The 27,607-nt window shown below is 35.5% G+C and overlaps 1 protein-coding gene and 1 long non-coding RNA gene across 4 annotated transcripts; one reads left to right on the top strand and one right to left on the bottom strand.

The window, feature by feature from the left end:
• Positions 1 to 312: 312 nt before the first annotated feature.
• Positions 313 to 4,406, bottom strand: LOC109114443 (uncharacterized). 3 transcript variants are annotated; one of them, XR_016078677.1, is made up of 3 exons: positions 4,227 to 4,406; positions 1,539 to 1,647; positions 313 to 800 (listed from the first exon to the last, which is right to left on the bottom strand). It is a non-coding gene; the product is annotated as an uncharacterized LOC109114443 (long non-coding RNA). The 3 variants fall into 3 exon arrangements; XR_002022492.2 differs by lacking the exon at positions 4,227 to 4,406 and adding an exon at positions 3,614 to 4,164; XR_016078678.1 differs by lacking the exon at positions 4,227 to 4,406 and adding an exon at positions 3,468 to 3,606.
• Positions 4,407 to 12,986: 8,580 nt separating this feature from the next.
• LOC104593382 (methylenetetrahydrofolate reductase (NADH) 2-like) lies at positions 12,987 to 23,198 on the top strand. The gene is made up of 11 exons (XM_010253162.3): positions 12,987 to 13,508; positions 13,599 to 13,659; positions 13,788 to 13,870; positions 15,139 to 15,312; positions 15,692 to 15,865; positions 15,963 to 16,063; positions 16,181 to 16,292; positions 20,112 to 20,192; positions 20,299 to 20,476; positions 22,346 to 22,680; positions 22,883 to 23,198. The coding sequence occupies exons 1-11, from the start codon at positions 13,107 to 13,109 to the stop codon at positions 22,964 to 22,966; spliced, it is 1,785 nt and encodes a 594-aa protein (XP_010251464.1). The 5' UTR covers positions 12,987 to 13,106; the 3' UTR covers positions 22,967 to 23,198.
• The last annotated feature ends 4,409 nt before the right edge of the window (positions 23,199 to 27,607 follow it).

The following is a 27,607-nucleotide window of genomic DNA, read 5'->3' as shown; positions in this document are numbered from 1 at the left end:
TGCATTGATAGTTTTTCAGGTGACAAATGCTTCCTAATCGTGAAACAGAAATTCAGACAAAACTCTTTAATTGAGCATTATTCATCCAGGCCAAGGACCCTTCAAATCACCTTGGAGAGGATGAAACTGAATAGTACCGTGGCTGTAAACGGGGAGCTATTGCAACAAAAAAAAAAAAAAAAACTCCCAAGGGGAGGTTTAGCTGAAGGGAATTCAGCCATTACTTCTAGTAGACTTCTCTGACTCTCAACAACCCATTGTGAATATTCATCTTGGAAATAGAAAAGATAATAGAAACAAATTAAAAATATAAAGAAAAGGTACTAAATAATAGCCATGCAATCATAACAGGAAAAATAACCCAAATATAGTACAACCAAGGGAAAAAGGTACACTATGGTCCTTTCCCTCAGGTGATGCAAAAAATTTTAGTCTTTCTGCTTCACTAGGTTCAGATGCATGAGCAGCCAAAGCAACAAGACTAGCCTGAAAGTACCAAAAGACAAAACCCAAATATCTCAAACTTCAAGTACAATGAAGGCAAAAGATACAAGATGATCAAGACTTAAACAATCTTTCTAAGAGGATTCAAGAGATCTGCATAGCGTTCTATTGCATTGCGCAGGGTACAAGGCCTAGGGAAAGGGGGTGGTAATGAGCTTGGCAGTGGAGTCCCATCCTCTTTGTTGGTATGAAGTGAAAACAGCAAATCCAAGGGTTGAGCCAATAAGTTGCTTGCTTTTTCAATGGTTTCATTACCATTCTCAGCATAAACACCAATAGGGTCTCCAGTTTCATATCTGAGAAGTGTAACACAAATGAATCTAAATGCTAGGACATTCTAATCAAAGTTTTGGAAGAAACCAAAGAAAATAAAAATGAGTTGAAACATGATGGACTGAATAAGAAAAAATGATAAGGCATATCAAGTTGCAAAATCATCCTCAATGCATTGATTGTCATCACCAAGCCCAACGAGAATGAGACTGGAGAGCATGATAGACTAACAACATTCAACAATTCATAGAAAGCAAATGACATTAATCTCAATCTTACATTGTTTGTCAAGTACCTCTCAACATGGTTTGTCATGGATGTGGCTTCCAGAATCCCCTTTGAGGTTCTGGCATTCTTGTTTACAGGAAAAACCAAAGTAGGTTTTAGTTATTGCATTTTGGGCTTGCTCCGGTTTTGGAGGTTAAGAAGGGTCAAACAATTCTTCACAAGGTAACTGGTAATTTAATTTCACCCTCTGCAAGCAAGAGAGGATTATAGGATTACAGAGTTTACGCCCCCTAAAGCTTCTCTAACTCAAAACCTTTTCTCCTCTTTCATTTTAATGGATTTCAGGCTTGAGAAGGATATCAGATTCAGCTATTTCTTGATAAGATGTACTACACTTCTATCTATAAGTAAAACTTGATTTGCAATTTGCTTTAAATGAATGTGCAGAACCATGATAGAAAGTTTTAGTGCAGGTTACATTGTTTCTAATTCATTGTGTTGGGTGTCTCTATTACTTTATGGCGGACTATTACCTGCATCAAGGGAGGACATGGATTGGCTCAGTGATGCCAAATTTTAGTGACGCAAACGTTTGGACCAGATACATCACCGCCACTTATTAGTCCACCACTACCATGACCACTGCAAAATCCAACAGTAGGAATCAATTCAAAACATGGAGTGAGTATGGATCCCACCATAAACACTTTTTCCTTTAAAATACAACCAAGTAACATAACCTGGTAGTCTTCTTGCTATAAGCGGCCATATGCATGCATGCAGCATGACAATTTCTTTCTCAGTTTTCATCATCAATTCAAACCACCAAATTAGAACAATTAATAACTGGGGTTTCAATTTTCAAGAGATTGGTCTCCGTGTTGAGGGGAAATTTGACCGACTTGCTTGAATTTATTGACAACTACGTAATTTAAATTAATTAGCTAGCTTTTACTTAGAATCTGTAAGTTTCCTTCAGCTTCTCTGTTTGGGGCTTTCACTTCAGTCCAGCTAGCATTGGCTAATGGGGTTGGGTGAATGGCGGGGGTGGGGAGAAAATCATGCACCTGTTACCTAGAAATCTATGAAGTCTGATGATAAACTCCTCTTCTTCTGTGGAAATGTTTCCCCTCTTGATATTTGACCTCAGATGTGTATCTGAATATCTAAGCCACACATACATTTCCAAAACTGATCAAGTTGCAAATTCACTTGCAAGTTGTCTTGAAAGGCTTATGATGTTATGGTTTGGTTGTATATGCCAAATCCATGAGCTTTGTCAATTTCCATTCTCAACTATGAAGCCTTTCTTTGATTTCTTGATATTTAATTCTGATTGTTGAAATACCTGATGACTCTTCCCAGGGTTTGGAATCAAGATGAACCCACACTAACTTGTTGCACCTGGATCCTTTGAGAAAACTTTGGTAATGGGGATTGTGGGTCACAAAGGGCAAAGGTTGATCAGGAAATGGAACATAGTGCTACCAATGAAACTCATTTGATGTAAATTGTATCAGTTAGTTTGGACTGTGCTTTAGTTCAGTATGCTCTGTTTTGTAAGCTAGGTGCCATCTTGTCACCTATTGTATGTAACTAGTTTTCTCTATTTAATAAAATTTCTATTTTTACTCTTCAAAAAAAAAAAAAGCAAAGATGCACATTATGTAGTTTGATGCTCACTTATTTGAAGTTCCTTTATTTTTAGGTACAAGAACTGTGATCTTAGTTCTTAGTTTTTGTCTTTTCATATCTGACCCTTCTTTAGCAAGACATTCCCTGCTAGAATAGTCATTGAGTTGATACTTGAGCTATTAATTTGAAACTTCTGTTATCCAATGATTGATGATGGAATAGAAGTTGTAATTGCTTTTCTTTAAAGGTGTTTATTAGAATCTACTTGATGTGTTGTTTTCTGATTTAAACGATGGATATTTGCTTCTAAAGAGTGGGTTGGTTGTTTGTTTCTCAAAGAGCTTCAGTACGATCGGGTAGTTTTGGCTAGAGAACATAGAAAGAGTAGATCCTGCTATATGCACTAAACTTGCAACTAAATCCACAACTCTACTTTTATATTTCAGCTATCTATAGTGATCATATGTTGAAAATTTGCCCAACAGGCCCAGATTTTAGTGTTGTTTCGAATATTATGAAAATAAATTCTTTGACAAGGGTGTCCATAACATAAATTCTCATTATGGAATTTCTTCAAACACCTTGCATTCAACTTGAATTTCTTTGTGGTGTTTGTTGAGACTTTATTCGACAAAAAGCTAATAAAACTAATCTAACTAGGGAGCACTAATAAAGGATCTACAAATTCTACAAAATAAATAGATAAACAAAAAAAATGGATAAGTAATTTGGACTAAAGACAAAAGAAAATAATCAAGCTATATAACCAGGCATACAAGAAAATAATAAGGTTAATCAAATCGATCAAGACCATATAAATGATTTACCTAATGACACTAATCTATGTTTTGGTTGGACCAAACTGAATCAGCTGATTGGGAGATAACATTCAAAATTTTCACCAAGAGATGGCGGTAGGAAACAAATTAATGGAAATAAGAAGATAAGAGGGAGATTGGAATAGCTCTTTCACCTCAGGCACTCAAAGTTCTTTCTTCTTCTGGACATTTCTTATCTCCTTCATATTTGTATCCAAGTCCAAGACAAGAGGGAGAGAGTAGAAGACGAGAGGAATAGAAGAAGGAAAAAGGAGATATGAAATAGAACGCGAGAATTGATATTTTCTATTTAAAGTCGAAATCCAAGATACTCGTTGGTTGCTCTATTTTAGACCAGTTTACTATTGATTTACAATCAGTTCAATTTAAAACCACCATCCCAGTTTTTCTTTTTGCATTGTTTAATTCAAAGTCGGCGGCCATGTTAAAACCGCCGACATAGGTTCATCTAAGCCAACAAAATTTTCAACCACTGGCCTAGAGCGTTTTTCTTGTAGTATTCTTGTGTTCTTTCCAAAAACACCTAACCAATCCAGCTAGAAACCTACTAGTTGATCAATCACAACAAATACAGTATATGAAGTAGCAAAGCAAATAACAATTAAAATAATGTCTTTATGAGGCTAATATGCAAATATAATATAAACTACTTAGATGCAAGGGAATGTACAAAAGTATATGGGTTATAACACTTGAATAGATTCAAGTTTCTTCGTGAGAATCAATCATGCACAAATGGCTTTTTACCTTTTTTCACAAAGGTAAAACTCTTTTATCATAGAATCTTTCCAAACTTTTTCCTCTCTTTTTCACTTTAAGTCTTTTGATCAATTCACTTCCCTTGAAACCTTTAGCTCAAACTCATGCATAAATAGCATGAATCAAAGCTAGAGACCTTGTGACAGTTATGGAGCCATTGGGAGAGGAGGAAATTATTCTATGAAACATTCAAAGCTAGTTTCCAATGAGGCTAAAGGCTTATCAACGAGGAAAAAGCCATTGAGCCTTCAAATAGTAAAAAAAATCTAACTTTGCATCATAAAGTAGTCAACTATCACAATTAAGTATAGTGGATTGCTTCATTCTACTAAAGAGTAGGTAGTCGACTATATTATGACTAAGTAGTTAAGTACTATGTGCAATAGGGAATTTTTTTTTTCTTTGGTAATCGACTACTACCCTTTGATAGTCGACTACTTGATAAACCCAATCTCGACTGTCACAACTAGTTGACAACTACCTTATAGACAAGGATTAAACTATTGGTACTGGACAACTTGGCTATGGATATGCTTGGAAAACACATGGATACGGACAAAAAATATGGAAACACTTGGATATGCTAGGGAAATGCATAAATATTCCATAAATATATTAATAACATTAAGATTAATGTCAAAATAACTATAAATAATGTATAAATACATAGGAATTGAATATTTTAATGATATATATGAAGAAATATGTTACAATTAATATAGCGAGATGCATAGATATTATACAATTTTATTGATAATGTATCAATTAAAAGTCCAAGACACATATTATATAGATTTATACAAATTAATACATGCACAAAGACATTATTATTTTTACTTTCTATTAAAGTCCAAGGCACAAAACATATGCAACTATTATATTTGAAATATTATACCATTTTTCTATTAATAAACTAAATAAAATTAACTATTAAATGTTTGATAAACAATATTTTCATTTTTTAAACAATAAATATACTATTATAAAATGTAAATTAAAATATCAATTAATAATTTATAAAAACATATAATCTTAAATTAAAATATATCAAATCTATTAAAATTTTGAAGATGCATATCATATGAAAATTCATAAATTTTAATTAATAAAGTAATTATTCCATTACTAAACTTTTTATTTTTATAATTTTTCTAGAATAAGAAATTATTTTTTATATAAATGTAGATTAGTGGTTTAAAAGATTCAATTATATTATATTCTTAAATATTTTATAAAATTTTGTAAATAATAGATACATTGTTATTTAATGCAAATTGAAATATTACTTTATGATTTATAAAAAATTTAAGAAATATATCATGTGTAATTTTATAAATTTTAAGTATTGGAACAATTATTCTATTATAAATTTTTTATTTGTATAAATTTCTTGAAATTAAAAATTAATTTTTGATATATATGTGGATTTGATAAATTATTTATTCCATTAGTTTATAAAATACTAATTTTGAATATTATTATTTTTAATTTGTAGTTGGAGTTGTTGAACATATGTGCATGTTGTTTGTTTGTTTGGATTACATGTTGACATTAATGTTAATAAAATTTAATCTATTTATTTATTGTTATGAAATAAAAGGTGGCTAAGATGCATGCACTCTTGGGCATTGGGCGACCTAGGTTTTTGGGTTTAAATCATGTTGGACCCCTTCTTTATAATAAGTCAATGAATTACATTTGTTGTCAATTCATGGTTCGATATGCTTTTGTATCAGTGTGTATCAGACTGTACAAGCTGATACTATATGATATGCCTCAAGATGGTGGTATAGCAGACCAATATGCATGACTGACAGAATACACCTCCAATCATAGCGTATCTCGTGTCGGTGTGATCCGATACCAATAAGATACACCCCATATTGGATGAATCATACTGACATTTTAATCCTTGGTTTTAGGTAGTTGCCTACTAAGTAAATTAGACTCAACTGTCACAACTAGTCAACTACTACGTATAATGCAACCTTAGATCACTCAATTGGTCAACTCCTACTGTTTGAGAGTTGACTCCTTAGGCTTCCAATTGTTCAAGATAGAGTCCAAGAAAAGCCTAAAACCTTTTCTTGACTTAGCCATTAGTCTTCATGTTGTGGTAGAATTGAGGTAAGTTTAAGTTAAGCCTAAAGTAGTGCTTCTTGCAAATTGATTACATCAAGTCCTAACAAATGTAATAACTTGAATATTTCTAGAACTTGATATTTTATTCGTCTTGTTCATTAGAGTAAGCTTGCATTCTTTGGATAGGCTTTAATTTATCTAAGGGAATAATCGATACAACTACACACTCATATCTCGGATCATTAGTACTTTTAACGAATTTGTTATCATTAAAACACATAGCATCAACACCAACACCCATCTAAAGATTTAAAAAAATCCACAAACCAATTCTCCATATTGGAGAATTCCTCTCTATTGAGAGTCAAACAATGTGATAAGTAAAACATGATTTCCCATTTAAGAACTAAATTTACATATAACACAACTTTCCATTTAAGAACTAAATTTGCAAATAACACAACTTCCTATTTAGGAATTGAATTTACACATAAACTAGGGTGATCATTGTTGGCCCGACTTGGAAACCCAACCCAGCTTAACCCATAAGTTTCTAGGCTTAGGCAGAGGTTTTTAATTTGTGCGTATGGCTGATCTACAATATAATATAATATATATTTTAAGGGTTCGACTATGATATTAGAAAGATATGATATCCAAAAATTTTTTGACTAGTCAGCTGATATCATAAACATGGTAGCCAATCAGGGGTTATTTATCAAAAATCATGGGTGGGTTTTGATTCTTCAAAACTCTTCCGATACCATCTCTTTACACTTTTTTCTCTCTTGTTTTTGATTTTTTTTTTCACTTTAACTCTTTTAATCAATTATTTTTTCATAAAATATTTAGCTCAAACTCATGTATAAATGACATGAATCAAAATTAGAGACTTTGTGATTGTTATTGAGTCATTGGGAGAGGAGGGAACATATCTAGTTTTCAATGAGGTTGAAAGGTTATGAGAAGAGGAAAAAACCATTGAACCTTCAAACAATAAAAAAGTTAGTTTCTAAACTTTGAAAGTTAGTTTCTAGTCGACTATCATGGCAAAGCAAAGATTTAAATATTGATATGATATGTTCGATATGAGGCGTATCATATCGGTATTAGTCAATAAGGGTATGGGATAAATCATTTGTATTGGACCAATATGAATGTGTTGACCTTATCGCATTGTATTGGCTAATACACATTAATATGGGTCGATGCACATGATACGCTACATCTCTCTTTATTATCTAAGTCTCGATAAAAAGATGCACAAGGTGATCTGAACTTAGTTTCACCTAATACACACCCACCCTTTGTTGGAAATTCTAAACCACCAAGCCATGCTTCATTATGTAATAAAAATGAAATAAACTTTTGTTTCCATATGCAATTTAAACGAAAAATACATTTATATTTAACTACTCTAACTAAAAATTCAAAAAAAATAATATTTTATAAACTAATAGAATAAATAATCTATCAAATCTACATTTATATAAAAAGATAATTTTACATAAATAAAATATTAATAATAGAATAATTATTTTAATACTTAAAATTTATAAATTTGCACATGATATGCATCTTAAAATTTTTATACATTTTTAAAAATTATTAGCTAATATTTTGATTTAATTAATAAGTAATAACAAAATATTTATTATTTTAAAAAATAAAAATATTGTTTACAAAATATTGAAGAATATAATATTAAATTGAATCTATCAGATCCACTGATCCATCTACATTTATATATTTTTTATTTTTTGTTTATAAATATTGTTTTTTATTATTAATCAGATGTAGATTGAATCTGATTACATAAACACTTTATTCAAATATATGATAATTAGATCAAGTTTTGAAGTTTCAAGTATTATTAATAAGTTTATGTACTTAGCTAGACTATTCTTTTTGTAATGTTTTTATTTTTTTGGCCTATCTTTTTTGTTCATTTATCAAAAGAAAATGTAAGATTTAAGTAGAGGGAATTGAGTGAGGTGAAAAGTAGTAGCTCCACAATCTTATTCATATTTTTAATCATAGTGTAAATATAGAATTATAGATGTGTTCAAGTTTTTCTATAATTCTTTTTTGTATTTCTATATGTAAAAATAATTTTAATATGTCACACTTACTTTTTGTTTAATATGATATTATACATGTGCCTGAATGTTTTTTGCAAAACTTATGTATTTTTTTATATTTTTATATTTTATTAATTTTTATTATTTATTTATGACATTAAAGGTTAACAAATTTGACCCAAAAGTTGAACTATTGATCTTTGCCAACCAATAAAATAATTTCATTTTTTATCAGTTATAAATTATATATTTCATTTTCACTATTAATAAAAGTAATTCTTTTTTATTACACATATTTTTTTAGTTTGATTAAAAATTATCATAAATGTGTATAATTTTTTCTACATTTTTGTAATTTTCTATATTTATTTCTATTTTAAAAATCTTATTACCTAACTATGATTTCATAGGTTGATCAATTTGATTCAGATGGTTGAATTGCTTAGCCACCACTTGGTTAAAGAACAGTTTTGTTTTTGAGTCAGTTTTTAAAACATATAAGTTTATATTGTTAAAAATATTGACGTAGATCTAATTAATAGCATTTATTAGTAAAAAAAACTTAAATGTAAGATTTAATAAGAGAAAATGAGAGTTAATATCTTAAGTATAAGACTTAATGAGATGGGAATTAATAATTGAAGTTATATTTTCATTCCTTACTGTTAGAGATGGACTAAATACACAAATGTAGACATTTTAATAGTCATAAAAATAGCACTAAAGTTATAATAAAATAGCTTTCATACCCTTTCTCAAACAAAGAAATAGAATATCATTTTAATCCAAAAAAACTTTCACTTTGTATTTGCACTTTTATATATATAATATATATAACTGAATGGCCGCATCCTTAAGGGATGGAATCCTTTGACCAACCACAACCCATTGAATTTTGAATTTTGATGAAAATTCATGTAATTGGTTAATACTTTTATGATGTTGGATGGTTGATTGGTAGAGTACCTTGGACCATGTGTTATTCATCCATTGAGGTTAGCTCTCATTTTCAGAATTTAAAAAATGCAAGAAAACATGCACCCCCACTCAGCCATGTTTCCATGGAGACGGAGATGGGAATCTTAGATCTGCTCCTCACATTAACCTTAGAGGACATTGCAGTCGTCCATATGGAAGATATTCCCGATGTGCGGCTCCCACGTGCTATGAAGTTGGTGTGAACTGTGACAGATCGCTCTGAGGTTGGTGTCTATTGACCGAGGCCGGAACACCTTTGCCGTAAACAGCCACGTGGATTCGCAAATCGGCCCTCGTGTTACCTGTATTCTACTGCAGTTATTCTGCCCGATACCAACTCCCGAGTCCCGAGGAATTGGCGTGGAAGTAGGTGTAGTGGGTCCCACTCACCAACCCACCAGTTTTTTTTTTAGGTTATTATTTTTCTTTTTCTGCCTGCCAACCTCCCAGTCCCCGCCAATCTAGTGGTGGATGTGAAGTCCTCCTACTCCCATTCCCTCTCTTTCAATTGGTGGTTTGGTGGGCCCTACTCTCATTTTCTGTTCACCAAATCCTTTGACAACCGCGCAACCGTCAAGATCCCACAGTACATGACGTGCGCCTTTTTACATTCTTTATTTATTTAAAAGAATTAGAACGGAATCTGCTCCTCACACATGGGCGCCTCACAGGCACATCCACCGTGCATTGGGAACATCTTCCGAGCATTGGGAACATCCACTGTGTGAAGAGCAGATCCGGTCTCGTTATGTTCTCGTATCTACGCTCCCATTTTAACGCCTCTGATCTTTTTATTCGTAAAACTTGCCAACCTGTCAATTGTTTCAGTGATCAGACCATCTTTTTTAGCCATCTGATATGGACATTTTTGATATAATCTCTCTTCAATCTTAAGCTGATTTGGTGGATTCTGATGCTCTAAACATGGGACAAATGGCAAGTTAAAGCTTACAGGTCCGAGCAGGTGTTGAAATTCTCATCTTGCCAGCTGGCAACATTGGATGTGCCATGTAATGTTTGTAGCGCACATGTGTTGAACTGTTGGCAACCTCAGCTTGCCAGTTCATTTAACAGAAAATCATGGCCGTAGATGTACTGTAATGGCCCCACCAAGAAATCACTTAATCTAGTTAAAGGTGGGGCTATGGAAATAAATCGCTTTCTTTCAATTGTTTTGGCTGTGTTTGTTTGCAATACAAATGCTGAACCGGGATTAGGGCTCTTCATAAGAATGCCCAACCCGACCAAACCGACCAATCCGGACCGACCCAACCCGAGTCGGTCGGGTTTTCAATCTGTACCGGTCGGTTTCGGGTTGGGCACATATATAAATCGAAATATCGGGTCGGTTTTGATTTTCACGTAAGAAAACCGAAACCAACTCGACCTAAACCGAACTAGTATTCTACTAGTTTGGTAATTCCTACTTCCTAGTTTGAGTAGTTTCCTAATTCCTACTAGTCTTCTACTAGAACTAGAACTCTAGAAGGCCCATTAGGCAATTACAATTAGAATTCAATTAGGTGTCCTTTTTTAGTTTTTTTACCTAGATTAGAATTTAGAAGGTTTCTAATTTTTTATTTTATTGACCACTTTTGTCTTCTCTTAAAATCTTCTATTCTCAACTAATTCAGATTTTATTTGGCTTTGTACAGGAGCAAAACCGACTAAACCGACCCAAATCGACCCAACCCGATTCAAACCGACCAGGTCGTTTTGGCCTGTCAGTGGGTCGGCTTCGGTTCCCACCTTAGCTAACCCGACCAGGTCGGGTCGGTTGGGAAAATCCCAATAAACTGACCCAACCCGACTTGTGAACACCCCTAATCGGGATAATGATTAAGGGGATGTTAGGAACTATAGCCGTTTTTCAAAAAAAAAAAAAACGGTACTACGTTGGATCCATATAAGCATTTCAACAAATGTCCATGTATCTCATTGTTTGGTTCAGTCGAGTATTAAAAAATCAGGCATGTCTCGAAAATTAGGACCCCACTGATGCATGAAACACTTGCATCGGTGGACCATTTCCCCCAACGGTTGACTGATGTGTATCCTATGTGATGCTTACCTGTCAGCACATACATGAAAAACGGTAATGAAAATCACCTTATCAAACAAAGTGTTACTCATTGCCTATGTGGCAGAAGTGTTTTTTTTTTTTTTGTGTGTGAAAATGGGTTTTAAAAGCACGGACGTTTTTTCTTGAAAATCGGTCCCAAAAAGCGCCCACGCTTCCAAACACTATGTAAGATGTTAAAAATGTTTTCTTTTTTGTCATTTTTGTATCGTGAAAATACATGTTATTATACCTATTTTTTAGATATAAATTTGTGCTATTCTGATAATTGATATATTTGACAAAAAACTTAAAGCATTAAATGATGGAATCGACGTTTTGCACCGATTTCAAATAAATAGAAAAATACAAAAAACGACTTACACTTTGCATCTTGAACTGGAAAAAAAATATTTATGCAATGTATATATTTGTGTTTGCATTGCAATTAAACGCAACTAAAAAACATTGGATATGCCACATGAATTGGAGTTCACATTTTCACTTCACAGCACATCCCTGCTGTGTATTGAGAACATCTCCGATGATGACATCTTCGGAAAATGTTCATTTTATGTCGGGACTAATATTATCATCAAGAGATATTCCCAATACATGGCAATAATGTACTGTGAGGCATTGTGGGGCGGCTACCGGATCTGCTCCTCACACTTAGCGTCTCACACGAATATCCAATCATACTTGAAAACATCTCCCGTACTTATTAATTATTGTTCACGGTAAATGTTCCCAATGCAAGGTGAATATGCCTATGAGGCGCCCATTTGTGAGGAACAGATCCCGTCACCCTTGTACGAGGGTGATGTCATCTCCATGAATTGCAGTTTGTAACCCACGTAAAATGAAATAATTTCTTTTGGACTGCGATACTAGACGAGGAGCAAGTCGGGGAGTCAAGGAACATTGAATATGACACGGTCAGTTTAATGTATAAAGCCCACGTGTAGGATTGGGATATGCTCTTTACACAGAGCGCCTCACTCCGACCTCATATACACATTACCGTGAGATCTGTTCCTGACAAATGGGCGCTAAGGTACATTCACCGTGCATTGAGAACATCTCTCGTGAATAAGAACAAATAAATACGGCAATGTATTATAGGATGTATGTGTGAGGCGTCTGTAAGACGCCAGGTGTGAGGCGTCTGTAAGACGCCAGGTGTGAGGAGCAGATCTGATCTCCCACGCGTATGGAGCAGTCGACAACCTCAGCTTGCCATCTGGAGAAAATTTGAACTAGTTTATGAGAAACCGGATTTGCCCTTCCCACCGACCTCACAAAGCTTTCAGCTGGATAGTGGGATCCCGTACATATATTTTATCATTGGGAGATGTCCCCAATTAACGGCTGAGATGTGGTGTAAGGAACGCTCTGTGAGGTCATTGCGATACTGGACGAGGAAAAAGCCGAGGAGCCGAGGAACCAGTTACACTTACCAGTTACCACCAACCAAAATACTGTTTCTCTCTCCATTTTAACCCAAATGACCAAATTTATTTACATATATATCCGACGCCAGAGCATTTGCTTTTGCGATTTGATTCTCCATTTCCACGTTTTGTCGGTGTTGTGCTGCTCTGGTTCTGCTTATCTACTGCTGCATCTGTGCTCCAGAGAGAGAGAGAGAGGAGAGACAGAGTGAGAATGAAGGTGATAGAGAAGATCCGGGACAGTACCTTGGACGGCCGGGTGGTGTTCTCGTTCGAGTTCTTCCCGCCTAAGACTGAGGATGGAGTCGACAACCTGTTCGAGCGGATGGATCGGATGGTGTCTCACAACCCATCCTTCTGCGACATCACTTGGGGCGCTGGTGGCTCTACCGCCGATCTCACCCTTGAGATCGCCAACAAGATGCAGAACATAGTCTGCGTCGAGTCCATGATGCATCTCACCTGCACCAACATGCCTGTCGAGAAGATCAATCACGCTCTTGACACCATCAAATCTAATGGGATTCAGAACGTTCTTGCTCTCCGTGGCGATCCTCCTCATGGCCAGGACAAGTTCGTCCAGATCCAGGGCGGTTTTGCTTGTGCTCTCGACCTGGTAATTCAAATTAAATTCGTTCAGTTATAACTGCCACCGGATCCTGAAAATTCAACATTTTTTTCAGTAATGTACTGTTTTCTTTTACAGGTGAAACACATCCGAGAGAAGTATGGAGATTACTTTGGAATTACTGTTGCTGGTTATCCAGGTCTGATGCTTTGAATTGTTATAATTTGTGAATCTTCATCATAATCTCCAAAATCAGATGCTGTTTCAATGTTTTCTGCTCTCAAGATCTGAAAATGTCTTCTTGTTTTGTGAAAATTATCTCTTTAGAGGCACATCCGGATGTTATCTCAGAGAATGGAGTGGCCACTTTGGAAGCATACCAGAATGATCTTGCTTACTTGAAAAGGAAAGTAGGTTAAATCTCACTGCCACTATCACCACTGTCTCCTGATTAATTCGATATCCATTGGCTTTCCTTGATATTTACTCTGATTTTCCTTCAATTTAGCTAGGAAGGTGCTGTAATGGCTGCAATTAAATGCCAATACAAGATTCATATTATTTTCACATTTCTCAAGGTTAAACCATTTCACTTCTTAATAACGGCTAAGTCGATATGTTTTCAGCATGGGTATTGAATGAAGAACTGAGAAGTTTGGCTGTAGTTCTTTCTGATTTGCCCAAGTTATGCTAAGTACTTGGTGTAACTTGTTGCAATCAAATGAAAATCTACCTACCTATCTAAAGTACACCATGGGGGTGGTTTCTGTTGCCTTTATCTTATGTCAGGAATATGCTCTTGCCTCTTATTATGGATAAGGGTAAACCTTTTCTTAAGGCTCAGTTTGGGAAGAGTACAAAAACAAATATATACAGTGCAAATATAGGTTTAGAAATACAAAATACAAAGCTTTGCACTGTGCATATTTATATTTGTACTCTTTCCAAACTGAGCCTTAAGGAGTAGACTTACCAACAGAAAGTGGAAAATGCATAAAATATGTTGGAAATTTCCAAGGATGAGAACATTAAATACCTTCATTAGCTGTGTAATAATCACATTATAGTTCTGATTTTGGATTTCTATTCTGCAAATAGCTGTACTGCATCAACGATCCATTGCAACTTTACCCTTTACCATCTTCTATATATTCACTTCGTTTATCTTTTGCAAAGGCTATATCAAGTGGACTGTTCACAAATTTTAGTTTCTAAATTCTAGTGGAAAGTTAAGAACCTCAGAACATTCTGAATGTTTTCTAGGGTAATTATTAGATAAAGTGGTTTTTGGAAGGTTAAAAACCTTCATTTAGATAGATGGATTTGTTCTTTCATTATCCATACTGCCAAATAAGATATTCTATTTTCAAACGAATCAAATCCCAACTGCATGCTACATAAAAGCCCCATATTCATGGGTTCAAGAGAACTGTTTTTCCATCTGATTGCCGCAGTTTTTCTTTTTTGTTATTTTCTGTTTTGATTTTCTTTTACCTTTTTTTTTTGACAAATTCTTCAAGTTATTACATTATACTTTATTGATAAAAAAGTTGTTACCTTATACTATTCCATTTGTTGTGCAAGGTCTAATCTGACGAATATTTGATAGTTTTAAGTGTTCTCCTTTCTGCTGCATATTTTGTTTGTCCCCATATTCATGGTGATTTTTCTTTTGTAGGTTGATACTGGGGCAGATCTTATTATCACTCAATTATTCTATGACACTGATATTTTCCTGAAGTTTGTGAATGACTGCCGGCAAATTGGAATAAAATGTCCTATTGTTCCAGGCATTATGCCAATCAATAATTATAAGGGTTTCTTGCGCATGACTGGTTTTTGCAAAACGAAGGTATGCTATCTGCTGCTAACCAGTATTCTGTAGGCGAGATTCAGGCAGAGATTAAATATAGTACTGAGAAAATGAAAGAATATGTATGTCCTATATTTGACTTTTGTGCTTATATAGGCATATCCTTTTTATTACCAACCAAAATTTAAATGTCCTGTTTGTTACTTTGTTTTTTATATACCAAATGAATAATAAAAAAAAAAAAGAATGCTTTATTGCCTAGGCACTTGCCTTGACAACTATGATTTAATGCAATATTTTCATTGTAATTGATTAAAGAAAAAATTGAAATAGATCTCATTCCCCATCTTAGTGGCCTTTTAGGTGGTGCTTTTCTTTGTTTTAATATGTAATATTTATATCTAATATCATTTTGCAGATACCTTCTGAAATTACTGCTGCCTTGGAGCCTATTAAGGACAATGATGAAGCTGTTAGATCCTATGGAATTCATCTTGGAACTGAAATGTGCAAGAAGATTTTAGCTCATGGGATAAACACATTGCACCTTTACACACTAAACATGGAGAAATCAGCATTGGCTATTTTAAAGGTTATCTAACGTTTCTCATTATGCTTGAACATGCATAATATTTTCTTATGCTTTCATGTTATATTTGACTTGGATCCTTATTAATTTTTTTTGGCAGAACCTAGGATTGATTGATGATAACAAAATTTCAAGATCCTTACCTTGGAGACGCCCTACAAATATACACCGCGTCAAAGAAGATGTTCGCCCAATTTTCTGGTATTTTCTGTCTTCAATAATCTGGGATTGGTGAGATGCATGTAGTTGATTGAACCCTATTGGGTGTTAGGTTGATTACTTGAATAGTGTTTGATGTTCCCTTGTGGATGATGACAGGGCTAATCGTCCAAAAAGTTACATATCTAGGACAATTGGTTGGGAACAGTACCCACAAGGGCGATGGGGTGACTCTTGTAATGCATCATATGGAGCACTGACTGATTACCAGGTAGATGGGATTTTCCTTGTTTTTCTCATTTCTATTTGTAATCCATGCTTTATAATTTGCATAGCATTGGACCAAGGCCTTTGGGCTGGTCCCATTCAAATTTTATCAAATCATCAACCTCAACCTCATCATCACCATCCATGCCTTATCCCAATTATATATGGGCTCAGCTACATGAATCCTGTTTTGCCAATTCGTCCTATTGAAAGCCATGTCCACAGTCCACTGTTAAATTATTAGTAGTTAAATCATTTCTTACTACTACCCTCTAGCCCCTTCAACTTGTACCAAATCACCATAGCTTTCAAGGTGGCAAGGTGAGGCTAGGCGACCATGGGGTGCCTGGGTGCCTAGGCCTTGCCTAGGCGAAGAAGGGGGCGTAGCCCCTAAAGAACTGAAGGGGGCGTAGCCCCTAAAGAACCTACGAAGAAGGGGGGGGGAGAGCCCCCATGTTATACCAAGAAAAGCTAGGGAACAAATACTAAAATAAAAGAAGAAAATGAAGAAGAAAAGAAGGGGATAGAGCCCTGTTTCAGACACCAATGATAAGGAAAAAAAAGGTAAAACAATGCAAGAAATTTAAGAACAAAAGAAGGGGGTGGAGCTCCTGTTTCGGTCCAATAAAATGACCCAAAAGGCTTGGGGAAAAGATTAAAAAAAAAAAAAAAGAAGAGGAAAAAAATGAAGTGTAGGTGTAGCTACTGTTTTAAACCAACAAAAAAAGGAAACAAAGCATAAAGCAAAGGATTGTGCGGGGAACAGTGGAGGATTCTTGCTCTTTCCTCTCTTTCCTCTTCCTTTGTTTAGTTCTCTTGTCAAAGTGAAACCCCCAAAGACAACGCTTGTTTTTACTTTCCTCACAACAAAAAACATGATGACATGCAACAGGTTCTATTATAAAAACTAAAAAAAAACCAATAAACTATTGTATATTTCATATTTGTTTTTATTCAATAAATATTGTATATTTTATATTTTGTTTCTAGGCGCCCACCTAGTCGCCCAGGTATGTGCCTAACACTATTTTTTCCTAGCGTTTGGGCGAGGCGCTCCTTGTAAAGCCCCTAAGTGTCTAGGCGACACCTTGAAAACTCTGCAAACCACTTCTAATTGTTACTGTTGGTGGTCTTCTATGCATGTGACCATACCATTCTTAGTCTACTTCCTCTAATTTTATCACCTATTGGGGCTACTCCTAGGTTCCTGCGGGGGACTTCATTCCTGATCCTATCCTTTTGTAGATTTTCTGTTCATCCATCTTAACATTTACATCTCTGCTACACTCATTTTTTGGACATGTTATTTCTTGACCACCCAACACTCTACTCTATATGACATTCCTGATGCTATCCTTTCTAGATTTTCTGTTCATCCATCTTAACATTTACATCTCTGCTACACTCATTTTTTGGACATGTTATTTCTTGACCACCCAACACTCTACTCTATATGACATAGCTGGCATCAAATCCTCATCCTGAGCCCCAAATTGCACCCTACCTGTAAATATAATCTGACATGTTACTGGCCTGCTATTTTCCTTTCTTCCTTAATTCCAATGCTATATTCACTTTTTTCCTTTCCAAGTCATTTACTCTTGTGTTACAGACTTACTGTATATGAAAGCACTTCTGCTATTCTCTTATATATCTCCCTAGGTACCTTTATCATCTAAGAATAGGATTTGGCACTAATGTTTGGATTTATCTGTATTTTTTAACTGTTATCTCATATCTTGTTTTTAGTATTTGACAACTTAGGTTTTCTTTTTTGTTCTTATAGAGTTCTCTATTTTTATGCAATAACTCAGGTCTAATATGTGGAGATTCTGGTCCTTTCTGTATATCGATGGTCATTAGTGGAGGGGGGGGGTTAGGATTTTGAAGTAGTTAGGGTTGATATTGGGCTGGAGCTAAGCCTGGGTGAAAAGAGTGAAGGAAACTTGAGAGAGGAATAATAGATAGCACAAGAGGTACTGAGGTAGAAGTAGATGAGGATGATGCTATTTGTAATGGTTGTAATCAGGGTGGATTCATATATTGGTGATTGTTTATATGTCATGGCTGTTAGTTATTCTGCTCCATTTGGTTTTGTCGGGGTTGTTGACACATTGTTTGGTTGGCTTGTGATAAATTATCGTGGCCTGATAAGTTTATGCATTGTTAGCAAGATTTTTTTACTCTCCTTTTTAGTGCATTTTTCTCCATGAGCATTTCCAGGATATAAAGATTTTAACAAATCAATCTAAAATGAATTTGAAAAGTTGGGTGTGTAATTACTGAAAATGATACCAAAAGCATGGTATTAGCATATGAAAATTGAATGGGTTACTTATTGAATTTATATCCATTATCTAGATCCCAGAAACAAAGATCTCAAGTCACCGTTTTCTTTGTTCATTCTCATGCCCAGTCCAATTCTGGGTATCTTAACCTTTGGCTCCATTTTTACCAATGGTCCACCTTGAGCAAGCAAACAACTAGCCTGCCTATGCCTTGATGTTGATGGATGAACTTTTTTAGCACCTGCAACCAAAGCCACCTCTCAAGCCTCATTCTTCTAGGACCAGCCATGTGGAGTTATTTGTGCTTGTCTCCATGGGGTCAAACGTCCTTAAGGCATCCATGCCAGCATTCCCTATTTATAAACAGTGATAAAGATATTCTTGATAACAAGTTTACCAGAATATGCTCTATGTAAAGACTGAAAATTGTTATTGATTATTGGAGAGCTGTCATCACTGCCATCACCATTTTGTGAGAGCTTGTAAAATCTAAGAAGCATGTAGGGCATTTTATTTTTTGCAGTGCCACTTATATCCCCTCCATCTCCATCACACATGCTTTAAAAAAATAGTATTCATAAAAAGATAATAAAATTTATGTTTAACTTTTATAAGTACATAAATTAGTCATCTAATGCATATACCTATCTAATAAGGTCTATTCACTTAGCCACCATTAGTATACTAACTAAACACAGATTTTACATGTCAGTTGAGGTATGAATTGCCTAGGAAGCCAACTTAATGGTCTATTGGCATATTACTCAAGCTTGGTTATAGATGTCCCTCCATTCAAGTTTCTCCTTAGCTGACTTAGTTATAAATTGGAGTGCTATAGCTGTATCCTCTCCTTCCTCCCCTGTGGTACAAGAAAGTTGGGTACCACCGCCTCAGCTCAGGGTGAAGCTAAACTTTGATGGAAGCTCTTTGGGTAATCCAGGTCAGTTGGGAGTTGGGGGTGTGTTCAGAAATGAGGGTGGAAAAGTCTTGGCCCTTTACCTAGGCCCAATTGGAGTGGGAGATTCATTAAGGGCAGAAGTAATGGCCTTACTTCAAGGTTTGAGACTAGCGAAACAATGGGGAATGCAGCAATTAGAAGTGGAAGGAGACTCCAAGCTGGTAATAGGGTGGATGCAATCTGGAAACTTGGGAGTTTGGTCTCTTAGATGGCCTCTAAGAGAGATTATTAGCTTAGCAAGGGAGAGTGGGGTGCACTTTAAATGGGTAAGAAGGTCACCAAATGGAATGGCTGATACTTTAGCTAAGCAAGGAGTTACTAGGGAGGCTTTGTTTTGGGCTTGTTTGTAAGTTTTTGTTTTTTTCCATCCATTTTGTGGGTGGTAAGTCTCTAATCCTTTCAATTCTCTAATGAAAGTTAACATTTCCTATAAAAAGAAAATAATAATAATGATACTTCTTTTCTTTTTTATGTACATGATATTATTAATATCCTACAATACAGAACTGGAAATATTATTTGTTAGAGGGTTTCACTTGTTTAGTAGCATATAACCCTTTTTGAACTTTTGTAACAGTTTATGCGGCCACGTTCACGTGATAAAAAGCTTCAGGAGGAATGGGGTGTCCCATTGAGATCTATTGAAGATATACATGAGGTACACCGTTTATCTTCCAATTTATCTTGGTCTTTTGTATTTAAATGATACTTGGTTATGTATAACTTTACATGGGATCAATGCTTTTCTTGTATTGTGTCACCAGAGGTTCATGAACTACTGCCTGGGCAAACTTAAAAGCAATCCATGGTCTGAGCTAGATGGGCTTCAGCCAGAGACAAAGATCATAAATGAACAGTTGGGAAATATCAACTTGAAGGGTTTCCTTACCATCAATAGCCAACCAGCAGTAAATGGCGAGAAGTCTGACTCTCCAGTTGTTGGTAAGTAAATATAATTTGTATATTATTTGTACAACATGTTTGTTTTTCCTGAAATTAGGGGTTATTGCTTGGTAGACGGTAAGATTTGGGCTGACAAGCGTGAAAAAGCAGGCTCAAGCCTGGGAATGGCCACCTTATGCTAAAATGCAGGAGGTTAGGTTCATATCCAGTCAGTGATAGAAAGGCGTGCCTAGGCTCAGAAGTAAGGCACATTTCAAGGCTTGTGCCTTGCTTAGGCCCAGGCACTGCCACTTTACAAAAGTGTGTGCCTGGTGTGCCTTATGCCTCATCCCAGCAGTGGTGGAGCCAGGAATTTTCTCTTTTGGGGGTGGGGGTGGGGTATGTTATTAGGGATGGCAATTTTCCTCATCCCCGCTTTAACCCGACGTTGAAGGTAGCATATATATGTCCTTAAATATATTTTATATTCAATTCAACTCAAATAGATGTTAACCAAGTGCTAAACCAATTTAGATTAATGTTTTTCCTTTCTTTTAAGTAAATCTCTTCCCAGTCTTTTTTTAATTAAAGGAGTTCAGGGATTCGGGTCCCCGATGGGGAACCTGTCTCCATCGGGGATCGGTTTGGAGGTTCATTTTTCTCCCTAATAGGGATTGAGTATGGGGATGGGGAATTACATACTTAGAAACTGGGAATGGGTATGGGGAGTGTGGTTCCCGCCCCAAATCCATCCCCATTTCTATTCCTACAAGTCATTTAACTTTTTTTGGCTTAAATGGAAAAGTTATAATAAGTCTACATTCACGATAGAAAGCTTGGAAAATAGAGAATATCCAAGATAATAGATTTTTTTTTGTTAAAATTTATATATATTTAATTAATATTATTTTAATATTTTTCATTTTTTTGAAAATTTTGAAGTTTTTTTTTTTTTTTTTTTTGTGCCTTGCATCAAAGAGGCATGCATTAGGTGAGGGCGCCAAAAGCTCCTTGTGCTTTTAAAATATTGTAGCCAGTCCATCCTTCCCAAGATTCTGGATAGCAACCAGCATTGGGTAATGACATTTTTTATTTGTTTTTCCTGGAATTGTGTTCTTATGAGTTTGTTATGATATCATTATGTAAAGAAATGCAAATTGCAGATTCATTGTTCATCTATCATGTTAATTTGTCTCTATGAATCCAAATCTATGTCTAAGATGCATGTTATTGCTATGAAGTGTAAAGCCTACTCAAGAAACTCATATGCATAATAGAAAATATATTGCAAGTTGATGAGAAACGAAATGGAATTCCCAGTAATGTTAAAGAATTTTTAGGATAAGGGTTTCTTACCTTGTATTGGTTGTTTCCCTGAAAAGATTAGCCATTGAAAGTTTTAAATTTATAATATAAAACATGTCAAAAAAAGAAGCGCTTCCTCTTGACACGTGGCAACTGCTTTGAGGCTTTGCTTCATGAATAAAGGATAATAAGACATAAAGGCTAATAAAATCACTAAATGGCCCCCTACATGCAACCTGCTCCCTTGTCAGTGGTCTCTCGTCTCCCCAAATGAAAAATCCTGTTTCTACCTTCGGTTACACAATTTTCTTGAAATGCAATTAAGCTGGCTTCTATATTCGATAAGCAAGATGCTTTTATTGTCACTTATCACTTGTTAACTAGTTCTATGAGAATAAAATGATCATTTTAATTATTTTCTGTCAAAAGAGAACCAATAAAAAAAGTATTCCTGTGGAGAGTGAACAAAGAACATTTTATTGTGGTAATTGAAAGAACTTCAGGATCCAGAATTCTTTCTAGAAAATGATTACCAAGTGTAGGGTTGGATTCTTCCTTTTGGTGGTTTATGGTCTGCTTTAACCCACTTTAAAGTCTGAATTTCTTTACCTATTATGTTGGTAGGATGGGGTGGACCCGGTGGGTATGTATATCAGAAGGCCTATCTAGAGTTCTTCTGTTCTCGTAGAAAGTTGGAAACTCTGATTGAGAAATGCAGCAATTTCCCATCTTTAACCTACATGGCTGTGAACAAAGATACACAATGGATGTCTAACGTTGGCGCAAGTGATGTGAATGCGGTCACATGGGGAGTCTTCCCAGCAAAAGAGATCATCCAACCAACTGTAGTAGATGCAACAAGCTTTTTTGTCTGGAAGGACGAGGCCTTTGAAATCTGGTCCAGGGTATGGGCATCCTTGTACCCTGAGGGTGACCCATCAAGGAAACTGCTAGAGGAGGTATTATCTGTGTGCTGTCTTTCGATACATTTGAGGCTCGGTTTGGAAGGAGTACAAATACAAATATGTACAGTGCAAATACATACAAAATAATAGAAAATACAAGGTTTTGCACTCTACATATTTGCATTTGTACTCCATCCAAACTGAGCTTCCAAGGATTATTGGATTTGGACCAACGTATGGCTGTGTCTTTTTGCAGGTGCAAAGTGGTCACTTCTTGGTCAGCTTGGTGGATAATGACTATGTCAATGGAGATCTGTTTGCTGTTTTCAGTGATATCTGAGATTACGTGCTATCTATCGATTCTTTCAGTTGTAGCAGGGCCCGCCTAGGAAGTTAATTGATTGCAACTAGTATTACACGCTATGTAGGTTTGTTGTTTGTGTTGCATTATTCAATAACACGTGACATTTGAAATATTAATTATTGTCTCCTCCAAGTGCACATTGCATTCAGGGGCAAAGCTTAAGGTTTTATCTTTTAAACAATTTTATATCTAGTAGTATGTTCATTTACATGTTCTTTTTCTTTCTTTCTTTTTTTTTTTTTTTCTTTTGGCTTGTTGGTTTTTTTAAAAGGTCATTTACGTGGGTTATGAATTCACTCATCCATGTTCTTTTGATTATTAGATAAATTTTATAATGACTTTTTTATTCATAAAAAACCAATGTTAGAATGGACAAATTTGTCTCATTATGTTTTGTAAATTTTTCCCATTTAGATGAAAAATTTATTTATCCACATTGGAAATTGATTATTTAGGAAAATTAATTTTACCTTAGGGTCTAGAGTCCAGGCCTAACCACATTAGATTTTTGGAATGATATGAGGTTCTGAGTTGCAGCTGCACTATGTATGTTTGGGATCTTTGGATGCAAATGTTGTGTTTGTGTTGTATCAAACACCACAAAATCATGAAAAGAAAATAGAAGAATGCATTACAGACCATATGTATCTGTATCCGGGAAACAAAATTTTGAAATTTTTGGCCAAGGTCAAAGATTATGTGAGCATGTGATTTGTGTGGGTGTGTGCAAATAAAGATAAGACAAAATTAAAATGACAAAACTAATTCTACTAAACTTTTGAATCACACTCCAAACAAATTACGATAATCCCCCACATGATTCAAAAGTTTAATGCGATGATGAGATTATTGAGTTGAGATGCTAAAACAGAAATGCAATGATGTGTCTTTTGGACTATGAACCTACATTAGGGTATGCAGTTAGGATCTACAGAGATATGGTGGACTGAGCCTATGAACGAGTTCTCTTTATCGTAGATTTGCTGATTTTCTACCCATAGAATTGTCTTATAATTGTTGCATGTTCAACGAGGTGGCACTAAATTGGTCCTGTGTCATCCTGGTTTCATGAGCTTACTAAAAAACCGACCTAAGTTTTCATGGGAGGCAACCTCACCTCCAAGCTCACATAGGTGAATCCAAAATGTATAATACACGTATGAATTGCTTAATCACACAATAAGCAATCATGAAATTAGCAATGATTCATTAAGAATATGCAACTCAACTTAAAAGCAACAAGCACTTTAAAGTGAGATAGGGACAAATAATTTAATTGTGCTCAATAGGTCATCTCAATGGGTCGTCTGGTGACGTCATTTTTCCCATATGAATCTAGCTCATGGGATCTCCACTTGCATAGGTTAGGTTTCCATCGCTTATGACCTCTAAAATAGCCCTAAGTTCCATACCTCTAGAAGATTCAAACATAAGCTTCCTAAGAAGAGCTTTGGTCGGAGGATCTACTAGGTTCTTTTCTGATCATACAAAATCAAGGGATATTATCCCATTAGAAATTAATCTTTTGACTACATTATGTCTCAAACTAATGTGTTTGTTTTTACCATTATAGGTCATATTTTTTGCTCGACTAATAGCAGCCTAGCAATTACAATGTAGTGAGATAAAAGGGAATTGGTTTTTCATAAAGGAATATCAGCTAAGAGATTTCTTAGCCATTCGGCTTCAGTCCCAACCTTTTCTAAGGCTAGAAATTCAGATTCCATTGTGGACTTGATTGTGTAGGTTTGTTTAGATGAATTCCATGACATAACACCCCCACCAAGTGTAAAAATATAACCATTGGTAGAGTTGGATTTCACATCAGAGATCCAATTTGCATCATTATATCATTCCAGTAGTTAAGGATACCCACAATAAAACAAGCCATAATCCATAGTTCCTTTAAGATATTTTAGAAGTCTAACAATAGCATGCTAGTGATCATTATTAGGACAATGAGTATACCTACTTAATCTGCCAATCACATATGCAATATCAGGACGAGTGCAATTTTTCAAATACATCAAACTTCCAACAATTCTGGAGTATTCTACTTGAGACATAACATTCCTTTTGTTCTTACCTAAGTGAATACTTGGATCATAAGGAGTTTTAATTGGAGTACCATCAAACGGACCAAATCTTCTGAGTATTTTCTCAACATAATTTGATTGAGAAAACAAAATACCTTTATTGGTTTTATAAATTTTCATCCCTAAAATAACATCAGCTTCACCCAAATCTTTCATATCAAATTTGAACATTAAGAATTTTTTAGTATCTTTCACAACAAACAAGTCGGTTCCCATGATTAACATATCATCAACATATAGGCATATTATAACTCCAGAATTGTCATTAAATTTACTATATACACAAGTATCACTATCATTTATGACAAAACCATTAGAGGTTAAAACATTGTCAAATTTTTCATGCAATTGCTTTGGTGCTTGTTTTAAACCATATATGGATTTTACTAATTTGCATACCTTATGTTTTTGTCCTAGAGCTTGAAAACCTTCAAATTGGTTCATATAGATTTCTTCTTCAAGATCTCTATTTGAAAATGCAATTTTTACATCCATTTGATGTTAACACCAAATTATGTATAGAAGCTATGGCTAGGAGTACTCTAATAATGGAGATTCCGGTTACTGGTGAGAAAGTATCCAAATTGTCTTCACCTCTTTGTTTGTATCCTTTAGCAACCAACCTTGATTTTAATTTATTGATGGTTCCATTACTCTTAAGCTTTTTCTTGAAGATCCATTTACATCCAATTGGTTTAGCTCCTTTTGGTAGGTGTACTAATTCCCAAGTATAATTTGATAATATAGACTTTAATTCACTATTAGGGTTGTTCACGGGTCGGGTTGGGTCGATTTACTGAGATTTTTTCAACCGACCCGACTTGGTCGGGTTACCTGAAATTGAAACTGAAATCGATCCTGTGTTAAGCAAAACTGACCTGGTCGGTTTGAGTCAGGTTGGGTCGGTTTCGGCTCTAAGTTCAACCATGGTAATAAATTGGTAGATAGAAGACTGAAATTTGATGTAAAAAAGGACACCTAATTCTATTAGAGAAAGAAGACTGAAATTGGTAGGGGGCGGACCAAGTTAGAATAGAAATTATCGAGAAAATAGAAAGTCAAACTGTATTAGAGAAAGAAGACTGAAATTTGTATATTTCAAGAAACCTACTAATCTAAGTAAAAAAGGACACCTAATTCTAATTGTAATTGGTTGCCTATTTGGTGTAAAAGACCATAAAAACTAGGATCCTTTGGTTCTTTTCTTTAAACTTTTCCAAAAAAATTCTTTGTCTAGTTGTCTTACAATACTTGTCATTAATGTCATTCCTAACTAGAAGACTAGAAATTAAGTTAGGTTGTAACTAGGATAGAGACAACTTAGTTAAGTAGGTTGTAAATACTAACTAGGAACTAACTACTAACTACTAAGTCGCTTCGGTTTGGGTCGGCTTCGGTTTTCACATATGAAAACCGAAACCAATCCGAACCATCGGTTTATGATTTTTTACAACCCAAAACCGACCGGTGCTAAAGAAAACCCAGCCGGTTCGGGTTGGTCGGCTATAAGCTATAAGCTGCACTGTTTTAAGACTAGAAACCTATAAGCTGCACTGTTTTGTGCATATCAGATAAAAGTACAATTTACTGTTCTTGGTCCAATTTTCCTCTTTTTAGGTTATGAGATTCCAATTTTTGCTAAGTGTAGGTATATAATGTTCGCTTAGACCCTCAAAGAATATCAAACACTAAATTAACACCACGAGGTTGCATGCGAACAACCTATAGTCAACTTTCCTATTGCGATGAACCCGCAATGCACCACAGGTTCTACAATGAACTTACAGAGTGCATCGCAGAACCGCAATAAACTCGCGGTCACCACACGCCCTCAGCGAGCCAACTCGTAGCCCGAGCCAAAGGAAACCATGGCCAAACCCGCGATAGGGTCCCACACCTGTTCGGACATGCAATAAACTCACGGCCCGTTAAAGAACTACGCCCAAACGACACCTACACGCGTGACTCCAAAGGGACAAACGTGGCAAGGTGCCACGTGTGACTAACAAGATATCGCTCGCCAAGCGATGACGTCACGAGCACCACATCAATTAAAGTAGGGCACACAAGAGGCTTAGCACCCGTGAGTAATGAGGACTCCTGAGTGAAAGGAAAGTCGATCCTCAGGAAGATCCCCACGAGACATGTGGCAAAGCCCTAGTGGTGAGCCCAATGATTGACAAAAAACATAATGTTCCCTTTCTCGATAGGTCACAAGCACCTTTATCTCATACCTTTTAGGATTTCGGGATCTCCCCCATAAATAGAGATCCTCCTCGTATTGAAATTCATTCAGCATCCAGCACTCGAGCACCCTTTGCTTTTGACTCTTTTCCCTAACACCCTTAGCTTGAAAGCCAATCTCCTCAATTTTTGGTCTTTCTCTGTCTTTCAAAGAGACCATCTCCCAACCAAGCCTTACCCTACCTATACTAGGCACCCCCACACTTTCAAGAATTTCATATTTGGTTTATAACCCTTCCAAAGTTCGAAATGTGTACTTCCTGTTTTCTTACACATT

Source organism: Nelumbo nucifera, chromosome 7, assembly GCF_055504915.1.
Source record: "Nelumbo nucifera cultivar China Antique chromosome 7, China Antique-T2T, whole genome shotgun sequence".
In the NCBI taxonomy this organism is placed as follows: domain Eukaryota; kingdom Viridiplantae; phylum Streptophyta; class Magnoliopsida; order Proteales; family Nelumbonaceae; genus Nelumbo; species Nelumbo nucifera.
The sequence above is the reverse complement of the archived record's forward strand: the minus strand, read 5'-3'. Positions and strand labels throughout refer to the sequence as shown.

Excerpts from the sequence above, each read along its gene's own strand:
- LOC104593382 (XM_010253162.3), top strand. The coding sequence starts at position 13,107 with ATGAAGGTGATAGAGAAGATCCGGGACAGTACCTTGGACGGCCGGGTG. Across the intron at positions 20,477-22,345 it reads GTCTGACTCTCCAGTTGTTG|GATGGGGTGGACCCGGTGGG; the intron begins GTAAGTAAATAT and ends TTATGTTGGTAG. Across the intron at positions 22,681-22,882 it reads CAAGGAAACTGCTAGAGGAG|GTGCAAAGTGGTCACTTCTT; the intron begins GTATTATCTGTG and ends GTCTTTTTGCAG.